At 31.7% G+C, this 18,234-nt stretch overlaps 1 protein-coding gene across 4 annotated transcripts in view; it reads right to left on the bottom strand.

Annotated features, from left to right (window-relative positions):
- LOC145246170 (uncharacterized) overlaps window positions 1-18,234 on the bottom strand; it is a 73,212-nt gene that overhangs the window by 54,377 nt on the left and 601 nt on the right. For 3 of the 4 annotated variants that reach the window (XM_080108040.1, XM_080108042.1, XM_080108041.1), the window contains exons 2-4: window positions 17,137-17,157; window positions 10,064-10,171; window positions 6,277-6,306 (exon numbers count right to left, since the gene is read on the bottom strand). In XM_080108040.1, the coding sequence (XP_079964166.1) occupies window positions 6,277-6,306; window positions 10,064-10,171; window positions 17,137-17,157 (159 nt within the window). The remainder of the gene's footprint in view (window positions 1-6,276; window positions 6,307-10,063; window positions 10,172-17,136; window positions 17,158-18,234) is intronic. The other variant, XM_080108043.1, reaches the window with a different exon arrangement.

Here is an 18,234-nt window from a genome sequence, read left to right on the forward strand (position 1 = left end):
TATGTAAATAGTAAAACATCACAATAATAATAAAATAATTCATGCTAAAGCAATGCAAAATTAATTCATACAAAAGTAAGGCAAAATAAATTCAGGGAAAATAATACAAAATTAATTAATTCAAATGTAAGGCAAAATTAATTCATCCAAAACTAAGGCAAAATCAATTCATACAAAAGTAAGGAATTTATCATAGTTCGAAACGGGTTTTATATTCGGTTTACTTATTTAACCATGTCTTGCCTCAATTTAAGAAGTCAGATATTCAAAGAAATGTATCTAACCTGTGAGCTTAGTTTCGTATATAATCGTGAAAAAAAGTTGAGCACAACTACCAACCACATTGTTCCTGAATCAGTACTGCTTAATTCCAATTAAGTTCTAGTAATATATGTATATCTGTATATATTAGCACTTTAGCCCGGCTTTGATCGACCTTTCTATACTGTTCCTTACTTTCCCTATATGTGAAAACACTTTATGTAAAATTTTAAATGTTTCATAGAAGATGGAAGTGCTTTAACCTTTAAAAAAAGCGACGACGACGATTACCTAACGTTCACGTCACTGTGATGATTTTTGTCTATCTGACTTATCGTCAGATGATTTCAAGTGTTTAATTTTTGCACAGGGTCTGGTCTCGTCAAAGCGCAGTGATTCAGTGGCAGAATTCATCCAATAACACTGTAGCATTGCATTTTTCTGCTGGTAGTATTCTAATAGTTTTGTCACAAATTCTTGATCATATTAGAAAATACAAACTATATTTATTATTATTTATGAGGCCTGTTGTCCTTAAGCCCTACGAATCCTTATGTGATTATAAAAGCAGAGGTTTGATTTATCTCCATCTCTAATGGAAAGTGCCTTTGATACGCATGAGTAATTAATTTTATAGGGTTCTGCATTATTTGAAATCATCTTAAATAAAAAAAATATAAATTAGTTTAAAGAGAATATCAATAGGTTAATTGATGAAATAAAAAGCAAACGCTATTTATGTTGATATAAAATGAAACTGAAATGCTAGGAAGATCTCAATTATAATTTACATAATTGGATTTTTTTGTCAAAAACACATCTTATAAAAATATAAGTACATTATTTACCTGCTGGTGCTGTAGGGGTAACAGCAAAATATTTAGTTTAATTGGTATTTTTGGAAGATGAACAAAAATGAGACAAGTCTTTGTTAAACTGACTATGTAAATATTAAAAAACACAATTTATGCAAAAGTAATACAATCTCGATTCATGCAAAGATAAAGCAAAATAAATTCAGGCAAAATAATACAAACTTAATTCATCCAAAAGAAAGGCAAAATTAATTCATAAAAAAGTAAGGCAAAATCAATTCATACAAAAGTAAGGCAAGTGTCATAGTTCGAAACGGGTTTCATATTCGGTTTTTTATTTAATCGTATCTTGTCTAAATTTAAAAGTCAGATATTCAAAGATATCAATATAATCTGTGACTTAGCTACGTATATAATTGTGAAACAAGTGCTGCAAATCACCGTCCACATTGCTTCTGAATCCGTATTAATTCCAATTAATTTCTATGAATATATGGATATCTGTATATATTATTAGCACTTTAGGCCGGCTTTGATCGAGCTCTATATACTGTTCATGACTTTCCCTATATGTGAAATCCTTGAAGTAAAATTTCAAATGTTTCATAGAAGATGGATGTGCTTTAACCATCAAAAAAGCGACGTCGACGATTACCTAACGTTCACGTCCGCGGTAAATAAACACTGCGATAAGAAGTTGGCCGATCATTTTTAACCAGTAGTCTTCACAAGAAACGTCGAGGAATCAAACGCAACAGTCATTAGAAAGACGACTTTCAGACGTAAAAAAAACTCACTCCGAAAAAGAAAAGCTGAAAGTCAGAAAACCCAGGTTATACCTGATAAGTACCCCCCAGTCAAAAGACTCGGATCCCCTACAAGGTCGTGCTTTCTGTGCGGAGGAAAATATTGTTCGAGTCAATTTTTTTATAAAGATAAATACTGCAAACAAAGTGGCAGGAAGTGCCACAAATCGATCCAGTGCAGGAGGAACAAGGACAAGAACAACATCCGACAGATTAGATGTGACTTTGATTCGGATAAGAACCGGCGCAAATATGTCACAGTAAACATCACCGATAAAACTGTGCATCTACAATTGGTTTCCGGATCAGACCAGTCCATCATTAACCTTAAGACGTGGAAATCCCTAAGGAAACCAACCATGCTAAAGACGAACAAATCAACTCGAGCTGTCATAGGCGATAAAGTGGAATTTTAAGGAGAGCTCACACTCCTTAAATGGTGTTACTAAAAAAGTGAAAGTGTATGTACATAGGAGATCCGAAAACCTGTTCAGTACTGATTGGATGGAGCGATTCGAATTATGGGACCAACTTATGAATAAATTCTGTCATAGAGTAGAAGACTCGTCTACGAAGGCGCAACAACTGAAGGACGAGTTAAAGGTGGAATTTCCAGAAGTATTCTCACCAGGACTAGGAAAATGTACAAAAGCTATATCAAGATTCTAACTAAAAGAAAACACTCTATCCGTTTTCAAGAAGAAACGAAACGCCCCACTTACAGCAACAGAGAAATAAAAAAAACCTCAACGGAATCTTCCAAAGGAAGCTAAAAATTAAAAACTGCAAAGCCGAAAGCTAAAAAAAAAAAAAAAAAACAAGCGCAAAAAGAGTTCCCCAAGGAAATGCAACAATTCCCACAAATGTTTAAGGTTGCACTCAACCCAAGCACACCAACAGAAGTCTCACCTGCAGAAACGATGTTTGCGCGAAAAGTGAGATCCATTTTTGACAAGCTCTTATCCAAACAGTAAAATCCACTAATGATCAATTATGTACCCAGCTAACGTTTCATACCAGGTGAAAAAGTGTTTTTCAAAAGTTATAAAAAACAACACATTATTCTGGGAGGTGGGTACGTTAATTAAGACAATCGGTGACATGGTATATATCATCCAAGGACAAACATATACGCACAAACGTCACCAGAACAAACTAAGAAGATGTCAATCAGTTGAAACCAGCGACAGTCCACCATTGGAAAATGAGCCAATAGACACTGTGTTCGAAACCTTTGATCTTGAACCTCCTCAACTAACACATGAACTACGGCGGTGTGTTCCGTAAGAGAAAGTGTACCGAGCCATTGATGGTAAACCCTAAAAGGAAGAGGTACTGCCACCCATAGCAATGGCCAACGACTCTTTATCTGAGAGTCCATCTTTCAAACTCCTTGGCCTAACGTTCACAGGAAACATGAGTTGGAACAATTACATTGAAGGCATTGCCAGGGCCGCTGCAAGAAAGGTAGGCTCTCTCTACCGTGCTAGAAAACTACTAACACCCGAAAGTATCCTGTACCTCTATAAGGCCACCATTCGCCCATGTATGGAGTATTGCTGCCACATCTGGGCTGGTGCATCTGCTACTAGTCTCTCGCTCCTTGACAAGGTTCAAAGGAGAGTCGCAAACCTGATAGGCCCTGAACTGGCATCTAAGCTTCAGCCTCTGTCCCATCGACGAAATGTTGCATCCCTCTGCCTTTTCTACAAGTATTTTAGTGGTGAATGCTCTGACGAACTGCAATCACTTGTGCCCCCACGACGTGAGCACCCTCGACAAACCCGACAGGCTACTAGATCCCACCCCCACACTGTAGAGATCCCTAGATGTAAAAGATCTTTTTACTCCAATAGTTTCTTCCCCAGAACCGCAAGACTCTGGAATTCCATTCCAGGTCCCTGCTTCCCCAACAGTACTGACGTGCAGAAGTTCAAGTGTAACGTGAACCGACACCTTGCTGCCCAAATCCCTACATAGTACCCCAGTAGTTGTTTCCCCTGATAGTAGCCCCCTACACCAAAGTGGCAATTTGCCTTGTTTGGGGTGAAAATGTAATAAAAAAAAAAAAAAATGTTTTACTAACAAAAAGCTTGGGAGGTGGGTGTTGAAGACGCCCATCGATGGGATTAATAGACGTCACTTCCTCTGGTAAAGTCACTCCCGGTAACGAGTAACGGTGCCGGCAGTAAGAGATTAGCACTCGGCAAAGGCGGTCGGGTTCACACGCCCCACCGTTGAGGAATGGTATTGCTCAGCCTGTTTTTTCCTGTAATCTATGTGAATACATGTTCGTTTCCTAAAAATGCTGTGTTGCTTTCGTTTATAACCATTTAACCCCAAAACAAAACAATACTCGTGTACGCGGAAATACACAGCTTTTATAGCTTGGATTATCAAAGAGTAGATAGTCCATATTAACAACATTCTCCTTCACCAAATTTCTCATCGATAGAGAGAGATATGTCTAGGTTCCCTACAAGCTCGCAGTGGCCGCCTCAGCAGTCCATGATTCGTGGTAGGAATCTTTAAACATGTAGGTTCTTCAGTGGTAGCCGTGTCTATCGGCTCGCTCCGAAATGTTTCCTTCTCAGAAGCGAAGGCCGTTCCGCGACAGAGTAATCTCTGGATTAACATGTTTATTTTTTCGGTGCTAGTCCTTCATCTATCAGGGATGAAGGTGTTGGATAATCCAAAGTGTTTGACGGAAATAATGTCATTAGATGACATGTCAGAAGCAATTTCAATGCCATGATCTTCCGGAGAAGCTTAAATGTTTGGGAGAGTTAGTCTGTCCTTAGAGGCTGTCCCCGGCCCTGGTACGTCTCCGACAGGTGCTAGATCATAGAGACACATTATATCCTCTACCATTTGCATTTAGTATTGTGTACGTAGACCAAGTGAGCTTTCTTAGTGTAACGTGAATGTTGTCTCGGAAACACAGTACCGGGTCGATAGAGCCAATGGAAGAGAAGCTCCTTCCGAACTCCGTCGATGTAAAAGTAAAGAACTTTCGTGTGGGATGGCATTCGTGGCGGTACACTATAGCGATCGAATGGCGTTTAATGCAACAGGTAGGACATTTCCCCTATTGTCAATCTAACATCCGTTATTTGATGCAGACAATTGAACGGTCTTTGAAATAATACCGTAATATCCATCGTATTGGTCGTAAATCTTTCGGTTGTAGGGAGGTGTCTGATAGAAACATTGTCATAAGACGACATGTCGGAAGCAATTTCAATGGCATGATCTTCTTCAGAAACTTCAATGTCCTCAGAGGCTGTCAACGCTCCTGGTACGTCTCTAGAAGGTGCTAGATCCGAGAGACACATGAGACAATTTACCATCTGCATTTAATACTAGAGCGTACTGGAGGTTTGCTCTATGAGCTCTCTATGGTAGTACGTTCAGGCATAATAAGGCCATATATACGGCCATTATAGTTGTAATGCTAAACTATCTCTCTGTATTCTGCAGGTTTTATACGGTCAAAATCTGTGACAAGTATCTTTAGGTTTTCAAAGTCAAGATCTTATTTATTTTAGCAGCGCAGTGATAAGATTCTATAAGCCTATTTTGGCAGAATTCTTCACTTTATCCAATAACACAGTGGCATTAGCTTTGTCTGCTGGTAGTATTATAATAATTGTGTTTCAAATTCTTGATTATATCAGAAAATACAAACTATATCTATTATTATTTCCGAGACCTGTTGTCATTAAGCCCAACAAAGTCTTCTGTGATTATCAGACAAGAGGTTTGATTTATATCCACGCAGTGAAAAGTGCGTTTGTACGCATGAGTAATTAATTTTTATAGGTGTCTGCATTATTTGAAATCATCTTAAATAAAAAAATATAAATAGATTTATTGATGAAAGAAAAAGCAAACACTATTTAGGTTTGATATCAAATGAAACTGAAATGTTAGGAAGATCTCAATTATTCCAGTAATTATAGACTAAACCGAACTCATAAATATAATTTTACAAAACTACATGACATATATACCGGGTGAAATAATTGCAAGAGGAATACAATTAAGTATAGTTAAAGATATGCCAAGTATATCACAGGGAGCTCTCAGTTGTACTGTATCATATAGCGAATGAATGTTTAGCATTCGGTAGGTAATCTGTACTTTTAGCTGGAAAATATATCAAAATTAAAAAAATATATTTGAGTTGAAACATTAAAACGTAATAAAATTGTTTTTTTCGACTAAGTTTACAGTGAAATCTACAACAGGGAATACGCCTGTTTATCACGTTTATGTTAATATTATATGTTGTTTTCTAAACGTATTTTACGAATAAAATACTCGTTATTATAATTTATATAATTGTAGTTTTTCAAAAACACATGATATAAAAATATGAGTACATTATTTACCTGTTGGTGGTGTAGGGGTTGCTGCATTGTCTGTCATAATTTTTGGTTCAATTGGTATTTTTCGATGAAAGAAATAGTAATGAAACAGAGTATATGTTTATCTGACTATGTAAATACTTTTAAACTAACACACTTCATGCAAAAGTAATACAAAAGTAATTCATATAAAGGTAAGGATGTGCAAAAAATGTAAAAAATTATGAATTAGATACAAAATTACGTCAAACTGTAAATCATGTCACTAAAATTAAATGATTTGAAGACAAAGTTCAATACGATGTGCTATATTTGATTTTTCTTATTTAATCACATATTGCCTTAATAAAACAAGTCATAATATTCAAAAGGAATTACTTTTTTAGTGATTGTATTCCTTGCTACCATAATTATAATAACATATCGTATTCGTTTGTTAAAATTGAAGTTGCAAGGTAAAAAACAAATGCTGTTTTGATATTAGGCGTCAATAAATAAATAAATAAATAAATAAATAAATAAATAAATAACTGTATACGGCCGGCATGAGGTTTGATAAGAAAAGTGTACACCGGTAGAGATTGACAATTGCAAGAGACTTCTTTATGGTGTCGAAACAATTTTATTATGAAATAAAAATGTCGGTCCGGATTGTTCTTTATTTATTTCCTTGTATTTACGGCAAACTTACAAATTCATCGAACTACTGTTCCTAGCTTGAGTATTTTCTTCATTTGTGTAACCTTTTAGTTTACTCAGTTGCATCTTGTAAAACTCGGAAGGGTCCGGGGCTTTGTGGATAGAGAACTTAGTAAAATGGCAGTTAAAAGTTACTTCGGGGTTGAAAGTCCGATTCACATTGCGGGCGACGTTCAAAGTACGTTTTTGAAGAAGGGAGTATTTTACACGAAATTAATAAGGAATATCTGCATTGAATTGTCAATTTATAATTACCTTCTTCAGAATTTTAAATTAATTATAATATACAGGTGTGAAAGAAGAACATATGTCTGACGAAGCTCATTCCCGACATATTACAATTCGGATTTTCACCTTACTATGTTAACGAAAGTAGGACGAAAATACGGATAATATATATACATATTTCTGCTGAGTTTAAGGCAAAATAGATTCACTGATTGATACAATATTTAAATGATTGATATTGTGCTACGAAACAGACACCGTCAGGAATTGTAGTGCCAATTGAATTATAAGAATAAATTGTCAGATACTCCTCACCATAAAAATTGGAATATAGACTTTTGTTATTTATTCATTATATGCTATGTAATTACATGGAGCTTCTTAAATAAGGATTGGTATATATAAAAAGGAAATATAAGTAAATAAAGAATATTTTCACACACAAATACACAGAGAGACAGAGAGACAGACACACACACACACACACACATATATATATACATATAATATAACTATAATATATGAGAATATGTATAAAATTCACTCGATAATAATATCTACGAAATCCGCATAAATTTAGACGCCATAGTTAAGCGTCTTTTACGATTAGGCTACGTTGACATTCCATGCTAACTTAGATAAATACTTTTTCAATCTTAACAAATTTGCTATAATAATATCAATGCGTCTCCATTTACACTTAACACCCACAGAATGCTAACATCAATAGATTACATTTGAAAGAGTTCGCCATGGAATTTCCACACGTTTCGCTAGTTTTATATTAACATATATATATATATATATATATATATATATATATATATATATATATACTGGCACTTTAGCCCCGATTTTGCTCGGGGTCTATGTGTGAATACACTTTGTGTGACTTGCCCTATGCGTGAATACCCGTTATGTAAAATGTTAAATGTTTAGACAAAACATACGCTGAGTAATTTGGTAGAGACCGCAGAGGTAATTTGTTTTTAACTTTGGCTTCAATTGTTACCTCTTAAGATTTCATTTTTCGTCTCATTTAAAGATAAACAGTTTGACCCATGTCCAAATCACTTACATCTAAAATTCCAAGTGTTTAGTCACAAAATTGGCGAAAGAATTTGGTAGAATAGAAAAGGTCAACTATTTCAACATTGAGCTCCTGGCAGGGAAACCTTGACAACAAAACTAATTAAAATGGTTGCCACATGTCTGATTACTCGTTATGTAAAATTTCAAATGTTTAGACCCAAAATTAGCTGTCTGTCTGTCTGTATACATTTCCCTACACAATAATTCTTTCAATTTTAAGCCTACAGACTCGAAATTTCATATACCGGGTACTGAGATTTCGGAAAATCTTTTTAATTCATTTGTGGCTAGAAATGTAGTTTTTAACGGGTCAAACTTAAAAGATATGACCTTTGAGAACTCTACCAAACTCCTCCGCCAATTTTTTTGTCTAAACAATTCGAATTTTAGATATAGGTTCGTTTGACATGGATGTAACTTAATAACTGTATTTGAGATCAAAACAATAAATGTTAACGGGTCATTATAGGAGTCAAATTATTGCGGTCTCTACTAAATTACTCAGAAAATTTAGGGTCTAAACATTTAAAATTTTACATAAAGAATATTCAAAGATAGGGCAACCTATTTAATCGGTTTGGGTTGAAAGTCTGAGCTACCAATATATAAATGTATGTGTGTATGTATGTTTGCATGTCTGTCTTAAACTTTTGACAGATGCGACGGATTTTCACAAGATCAGTATCGTTTTTAAGCACGACCCTTCAGACGACAAATACCGAAAAATTGGCTAAAACATTCATTTCCACGCCCTCAACTAGACCCATTTCTGCAGGAGGGAGTAACTTTTTTTCACCGATATTTACGAAAGTTATCCCCTCTTTTCGATTGTCTAGCCTTAATCAAATCCTACGTCACTTTCGGTTTGACGGTGGTCGTAACAGCAAAGACATCACGTTTGTCCCGTTCTTTTTCTCATTAACGGTACGGGTTCGAGCCTGACTTCCTACTACTACATGTTACTTTGCTCAAGACACACATCCAAATATCCGGGCAACGCCGGGCACTCATGCGAGTAAAGAAAAAAAAGATCAAACCAACGTTTCCTCTTCATTTTTAATGGTGAATGCTCTGACGAACTGCAGACACTTGTGCCCCCACAACGCAGACACCCTCGACAAACCCGACAGGCAGCTAAATCCCACCCCCACACAGTAGAGATCCCTAGATGTAAAATATATTTCTACTCTAGTAGTTTCTTCCCCAGAACCGCTAGACTCTGGAATTCCATTCCAGGATCCTGCTTCCCTAACTGTACTGACATGCAGAAGTTCAAGTGCAACGTATATCGACATCTTGCTGCCCAAATCCCTACATAGTCACCCAGTAGTTGTTTCCCCTGATAGTAGCCCCCTACACCTGAGTGGCAATATGCCTTCTTTGGGGTGAAAATGTAATTAAAAAAAGAATATAGATTAATCATTTTTTAAAACGTACTCATTTTGCATATACAAAATATAGTCGATTACAAAAATATTTCAAATAAAAAATATAGTTATTTTCTTCATCAAAAGATCTTTTTTATATAAATTCTGTAAAATTCTAAAAGAAGTTCAAGCTCAATGAATGTTTTAATAGGTTTCAGAGCATATATAGTCTAGTATATTAATTTGCCAAGCTCAAAATACCAGATTTTTCAAATGGGTCACATATTACTCTTACAAAACGCGTCCATTACAAGACTAACAATGCTGACAAAATTATATTCTAGTTTTTATCAAAATCCATTAATTAATTTAAATTCTACAACTTGTTTGATACTTACACTATAAGTATTCATATTCATACTTACAATATTGACACAAGTTGCCGTAATATCCATAAAAACATAAACATCGTATTATATAGACCACTTCTATTCGATACAGGACACACTTCCCGCCGTTTTTGCAATAACAACCTACAAGAATGAATATAACCAATTGAAATGTCTTTTTGTAGATGTCATCTGGAAATAAAATGGCACATCTTCACTTAACAATATTTAAAAAAGTGCCATTCTATTTTTTATAACATTGTCACGTGGTTCGCTGAGAAAAAAATCTAAATTTCAAACAATATTTTACTATATCAAAGAATACCGTATTAATAGTTTAAAATATCAAATATATGATTATTGTAAAATGCATTGTACTAAATTTAAAGAATACATTTACCAAAAAATTATAATATTACAAAAATGTCATAATTTACAAAACTCGTTTGCTAGAAAAAAAGTATTATATTAAAAAAGTTTTAAATTAAAAAGAAATATTATATATTAGAAAGATCCTGAATTTATAAAAATATTTTTATCTAAAATACAATATATATAAATATATACACCCAAACAAACACACGCACAGATAAATATATATGCATAAATATATATATATATATATATATATATATATATATATATATGTAGTGTTCTACATCTGAAAGTATTATGTGTAAAAAAGTGGAAAATTTAAAATAAATATTACCAGAAACAGTATTAGAGTAATGAAAAGGTGCTAAATTTTAGAATTATATTACGATAAAAAGTATTATATATCAGAAAATGTTCTATATTTTAAAAATTATCGCTCAATAAGAAATATATATGAGATACCATGTATACTTTTAAAAACTATTACAATAATCTTAAGTACTATACCAAAGAAAATTATAAATTACAAAAAATATTACCGTAAACGTATATATGAGGAAATGTCCGAAATTAACAGAAAATATTGGAAAGAAAATAGTAGTATTTTTATGAAAAATCCTTACTATAAAAAGTATTATTTATAAATACAATGTCCGTTATTAAAATATTATTACTATTGATAGTATTATACACAATAAATATTTACTACATGAAAAATATAGAAAGTAACTGTTCAAAATGAAAGCAATATTATTAAAAGTATTACGGGTATTTAAAATGTCTAAATTAAAAATATTATTACTATAAATATTAAAATTCGATAACCGTATTATCTTTTATAATACGTTTTCATTTTAAGGATACTATTACCAGAAAAAAGATCGAATAAAAAACTACATTATTACAATCAAATCATTTTATATAAGAAACAGTTCTTAACTAAATTTCTACATGTATAGGAAAATTTAAGGAGCATTTCAAAATTTTAGATATATTATTATACATTAAAGAAATATGTATAAAAATGTTTAATATTTAAAAAATATTATTACTAGACAGGAACATGTCTAACTAAATAATAAATTGTAAAAATATTATTACAATAAAGAATTATATTCAATTACGTTTATGAACTTTGGAGATGAGCAGTCATTATTCGCACTATTATTCATCGGATCAGTTATGCTACGACTCATCAAATGCAGGTGTCTGCTCGTACATATTGTAATCTACATTTGTCAGGAAAATGACCAATGGATGAAACAATACAAAATTCTGCTTTTTTATAAGATTAAGTAATTTTAGAATCGGATTCCGGAATTTAGAACAGAACTGATAATTTTATTGGAATTAGGAAACATATTACAATCGTCCTATCACTAATACTAATCCTTAGTAGCCTCTTAAGATTTTTTTACTTTTAAATAAGTTTTAAAACCAAGTTGAATTTTATGAGCTATTAAATGAGTATGTCTAACAAAAGTATAAATTGTAAAAATATTATTACTATAAAAATTATATACAATTACGTTTATGAACTTTTGAGATGAGGACCGATTATTCGCACTATTATTCATCGGACTACTTTTCTCAAGATGTGAAGAGTTGTTCGATGAATAATAGTACATATATACAATTAGTTGACAATTTTAAATATATTACATGAAATTTACAAATATTTATTAATTTTTAAAAATGTTATATCCATTAATCTATTTCATATCCGAAAACGTATAAAATATAAAAACCATATTATGTGTAAAATGGTTAATATTTAAAAAGTATAATTAACGGAAAGGCGTATGTCTAATAAAATTATAATTTGTTAAAATATTATTACTATAAAAATTATACACAATTTGTTGACAATTTTATATATAATATTTGATGAAATTTACTAATTTTTATTAATTTTTAAAAATATTATTACCATTTATCTATTTCATATCAGAAAACATATTAATTTAAAAAAAAATATTTTACCTAAAATTTGGTGTATAGAAAAAAGGTTCTAATTCAAAAAATGTTTTCATTCTAAAACGTTTTCTATCACAAAAATTATAACAAAAAATATTATTTATATTAAAAAAATTTAAATGAGAAAATGCAAAATAAAAATCCTATTTTAATAAACAGTATGATATATAAGATAATAATTTCAAATTTCAAATATTGTTACTACCAAAAAGTATTATATATATGTATTTGATCTAAATGAAGATAAATATTATTACCATAAAAAGATTATATATAAAACATCATAATTAAAAAATATTATAACTGTAAAAATTATTTTATATACAATGATATACATTTAAAAATATTATTACTGTAAAACGTGTAATATATGAAAAAGCGAAGAAATTGAACATATACTATTACTACAAAAAGTATAATAATTTAGCAAATGTTCTTTAATGTTAGAATATTATTAACACAAAACGTCTTATATGTCCTAAAGTGGCTTTAATAAAGAATAATATTGCCATAAAAAGTACGTATTAAAGAAATGTTTCAACATTTCTAAAGTGTATTATACTTCTAAATATAGAAAATCTTATTACCTTATAAATTATTATATATAAAACATATTCTATGTTTTGAAAATATATTTTACCATAATAAGTATTTCTATTAAAATGTTCTAAATTAAAAAATATAAATACCATAAAAGTATGATATATAACGAAATTTGTAAAGCCAAACACTTTTTGGTCTATAAACACAATTATATATAAAATAATCATAAAGAAAAATAATTTAATGACTTTGAAAATCATTATATACCAAGAAAAGATCAAAGTAAATAAAATATTATTAAAAGAAAAAAAATTATATTTAATGAAATGATAGGAAAACATTTCTAGATTAAAAATGATATTATCATAAAAGTATTATATATCAGAAAATTACAAAATAAAACAAAATCAGTATTAATATAAAGTATTATATATTTGAAATGTTTTGCATTCCAAAAATATTATTTCAATAAAAAAATTACATATAAGAAATACATTTTATTTTTAAAATATTATATTAATATAAAATACAATGTTAAAGAAAATGTCCTAAATGGTAAAATATTATTACCACAAAGATTATTATATACAAGCAAACAATCTCCAATAATAAAATATAGTTACCATGAACACTATTATACATTATTTAAAAAAATGTATTACAAAGAAAAATATTGTATTTACGCAGAAGTCCTGTATTTTACATTATTTTCACTTTTTTACAACCCGGAGTTCCTTACTACACTACTTCAATAATAATTGATGGGACAGACGAAACCTCTGAACTTACGTTAATGGATCTATCTTTTCTGAGAACGATGCAATCCATTGGAAGTTGCGAGCAAACATGCCAAAAGAACGTCGAGGGAAAAGTTACTTGAGGGACTGGCATTTGGAGCAAAGGTTTCAATTGATCTGCGTCCGGTGCAATAAAACCTTTGCTTATGGTATACCGCAATAAATTTATTTGTACAGTCCAAACGAGCATTTGTCGTCTTTTAAAGGAAGGTTGTATTTGTCGATGTCGGACATGAAACGTCTGAGATTATCGTCGTGTTTCTTTTTATTCTGGTCACATACTATGACGTTTCGATGTACGCATATGTGCCTTTCAGTTTTTCATCCCTTATGATATGGCAGACTATCCTTTTGAAGTTGGCTACCCCATACCTAACGGCAATAGAATGCTGCGAAATTGATAAAGCCGACCGTTTGCCTGGAAAACTGTGTATTGCTTGTCTTTAGGTTTAAGGGCGATCCGATGGTCCGTGCTTTTCAGTCCAAAGTACTAAACATACGATATTATGCTATTTCGTCTATCATTTCATCTATCCTGGGTAGTGGGAAGACGTCCAAAAAAGTAAATATCTGTTTTGGTTTAGCAGTAATCTATAACCATTCTTTTTATGATTTGCTAGAGTGGTTATAACTATCTGAGACACCCAGGTTATTTGCTATGCCTGATTATTCTCTCCTCGATTATTTTTATTTTTTATCTCAGAATTAATGATGCTTTATATTATTATTAGAAAAACGTCTGCTTTTTACTGCTATGGGTTTGCCTTTTTGAGTTATGTTTTCGAAAAGTGACGTGTACTGCATTTTTACTATCGCTAATTCATACATTTCAATGCAGGCATTGAACCGACGAATGTGAGTGTTGCCCCCCAAAATCGTATCCCAGTATTATTTTGTAATAAAGGATTTTATTACGAATAATAAAGTGGCTTTATAGTAGACGTCATTAAATATTAACTCTACCAAACAATAACGACTTACTTGTGATGACAATGACGCGTATGCCATTGTTACCCTACTGGGGGAGGAAAAAATATAATTTGTTGGTTTTTACCAAGTTTTCTTTGATAAAATTTTCTGAGCTTCTGGCGTCGTACGGAGTATTTGGAGGTCTTTCGTTAATTTTCACGTTTACAATAGCTTTGAAAAGCAGTCAGGAATGCGGATAAAGCTGAAGATATATTTTGACGATGGCTTTGTATAGGATTTTAAGAAAGTTGCATAGCTTTGAAAAATGACCAAGTTTTCCACATTGCTGGCAACAGGTATCTCTGGCAGAGCATGAAACATATAGGTTATGATAAGCCGGTAAAATAGCAGCCCCTATTTTAAAGCGGCAGTGATCGATTTTTCTTGAAAGTTCGTCGTGAGGAACATGTGTGTTTAGTACAGCAAGACTGCCGTATATCACATTAAGAGGTTATAGGATTGCTCGTAAGCTGTTCTAAGTGTAAGGGTCTTATTCTACAGAAGACGTTGTCTTTCCTGAGCATTAGATAAGCCATTACTAAAGGCGTCTAAAATGTGTTGCTCTTGGGGATCTAATTCCGTCATTAGGCAGACGTTACAATCTTTGTCCGGTTTCCGAATGCTCTTAAGGAAATGGTCCAATGTTTCGCCTGATTCTTGTCGGCTAGTTGCAATAAGGTGTCTAGAAAATATATCATTTTTTGGCCTTGTTCATGTAGCGTTCAGTACAATGATTTCATAGGTAACGCAATCTGAGATAATTACGTTGACTGCCTGAGACGGATTGTTCGTTAGGAGCACACGCTATTGATGGGGCATCTCGGTGTTTCTGAATGAACAAACTCGATGAAATTTGTAAATGTCTCCCGCGAATGTTTCCAGCACTTGTCGACTGAATCGCTTCCTCTGGATCTGTGGTAAATCGCCCCGGTCGCATAAATTGTTCCATTCTTAACTAAAGAATGGCGGTCTGCAATTCATTTTTAAAACATTTTTGCGAACACAGGCTGCTTAATTAACCTTCAAATCTTTAATCTCCATGACACCGGAGTTCCTTCAATACGGTTTGTCATCTTTTCATCGGAACTCTGAATGAACTTTTCACACTAATTGTTTCACATATTTATATCGTATGTTTTTTTTTAAGTTTTGAATCTACGAATCATAAAACTTTAAGTTTCAATCCATGCAGCTACCAGCAAACAAAGAGATATATTTCGCTTACACTTTTTCATCTGATGTTAAAAATAGCATTCTTGAAACTCCGCGTATTACGGAGCACCACGCTTTGGAATATTCTGCCAAATAATAAAAAGGTTCTGCATAATTCTACGTCACCTCTCTGTTAAATATATATATATATATATATATATATATATATATATATATATATGTAACCAGTTTTATATTGTCAATTGAGATGTAATGCATTCTGTCAGTCAAATATCTGAATAAGCTGAGAAATTAACACGTTCATCCATAACAAGACCATATATACGTGAAAGTTTGTTGTAATGCTTAACTATCTCTCTATATTCTGCAGGTTGTATAAGGTCGTTTACATCATTGAAAATCTATGACAAATACCTTTATGGTTTCAAAGTCAAGTTCTTATTTATTTTAGCGCAGTGATCAGATTCTATTAGATCTGCTAATTTTGGCGGTATTCATCCAATAACACTGTGACATTGCATTTGTCTGCTGGTAGTATTCTAATAATTTAGTTTCAAATTCTTCATTATATCAAAAAATACAAACTATATTTATTATTATTTCAGATGCCTGTTGTCCTTAAGCCCTACGAAAGCTTCTGTGAGTATAAAAGCAGAGGTTGGATTTATGTCCACGAAGTTGAAAGTGCTTTTGTACGCATAAGTAATTACTTTTTATAAGTTCCTGCATTATTTGAAATAACCTTAAATAAAAAAAATATAAATAGGTTTAATGATGAAAGAAGAAGCAAAGGTTATTTATGTTTGATATAAAATGAAAAGGAAATGTTAGGAGGATCTGAATTATTCCAGTAATTATAGACTCAACCGAACTCATAAATATAATTTAAAAAACTACATAGAATATATACCGGGTAAAATAATTGCAAGAATAATTAAAGATATGCTATCTATATTAAACAGATCTCTTAGTTTTACTGTATTATATAGCGAATTAATGTTTATCATTCGGTAGGTAATCCCTACTTTTATCTAAAATATATATTAAAATTAAAAAATATATTAGAGTTGAAACATTTAAAAGTAATAAAATTGGTTTGTTCGATTAAGTTTACATTGAAATCTACAACGGGGAATACGCCTGTTAATCATGTTCCTGTTAAGGTTATATGTTGTTTTTTAAACGTATTTCACGAATAAAATATACTTATTATAATTTATGTAATTGACGTTTTTGTCAAAAACACATGATAAAAAATATGAGTAAATTATTTACCTGTTGCTGGTGTAGGTGTAACTGTAAAATCCGTAATAATTTTTGGTTTAATTGGTATTTTGGAAGATGAAAAAATAGGAATGAAACAGAGTCTTTGTAAAACTATGTAAATATTTAAAAAATACATGCACAACTAACACAAACTCAATTCATGCAAAAGTAAGCATAATAAATTCAAGCAAAATAATACAAAATTAATTCATCAAAACGTAAGGCAAAATCAATTCAGACAAAAGTAAGGCAAAATCAATTCAGACAAAAGTAAGGCAAAATAAATTCAGGCAAAATAATACAAAATTAATTCATCCAAACGTAAGGCAAAATTTGTTCATACAATAGTAAGGCAAAATCAATTCATACAAAACTAATGCAAAATAAATTCAGGTAAAATTATACAAAATAAATTCATACAAAAGTAAGGCAAAATTAATTCATACAAAAGTAAGGCAAGTATCATAGTTCGGAACGGGTTTCATATTTTGTTTTCTTATTTAATCATATATTTCCTAAATTTAAGAAGTCAGATATCCAAATATATCAATCTAACCTGTGAGCTTAGTTACGTATATAATTGTGAAACAAGTCCTGCAAATCAACGACCATATTGCTTCTGAATCTGTACTGATTAATTCCAATTAATTTCTATTAATATACATATATCTATAAATATTTGCTATGTTCTGTTCATGACTTGCCCTATATGTGAAAAGACTTTATGTAAAATTTTAAATCTTTCATAGAAGATGGAAGTGCTGTAACCTTAAAAAAAAACAACGACGACGATTACCTAACGTTCGCGTCCGTGGTTTATAAACAATGTGATCATTTCCGTTTATCTGACTTATCGGCAGATGATTCAAGTGTTTAACTTTTGCGCAGGGTCTGGTCTCATCAAAGCGCAGTGATCCAGTTCTATTAGATCTGCCAATTTTGGCGGAATTCATTCAATAACACTGTGGCATTGCATTTGTCTGCTGGTAGTATTATAATACTTTAGTTTTATATTCTTGATCATATCAGAATTACAATCTATATTTATTATTATTTCAGAAGCCTATTGTCCTTAAGCCTTACGAAGTCTTCTGAGATTGTAAAAGA

The sequence above is a fragment of the Euprymna scolopes genome, chromosome 23 (assembly GCF_053919585.1).
Source record: "Euprymna scolopes isolate OS-2025 chromosome 23, ASM5391958v1, whole genome shotgun sequence".
Taxonomy (NCBI): Eukaryota; Metazoa; Mollusca; class Cephalopoda; order Sepiida; family Sepiolidae; genus Euprymna; species Euprymna scolopes.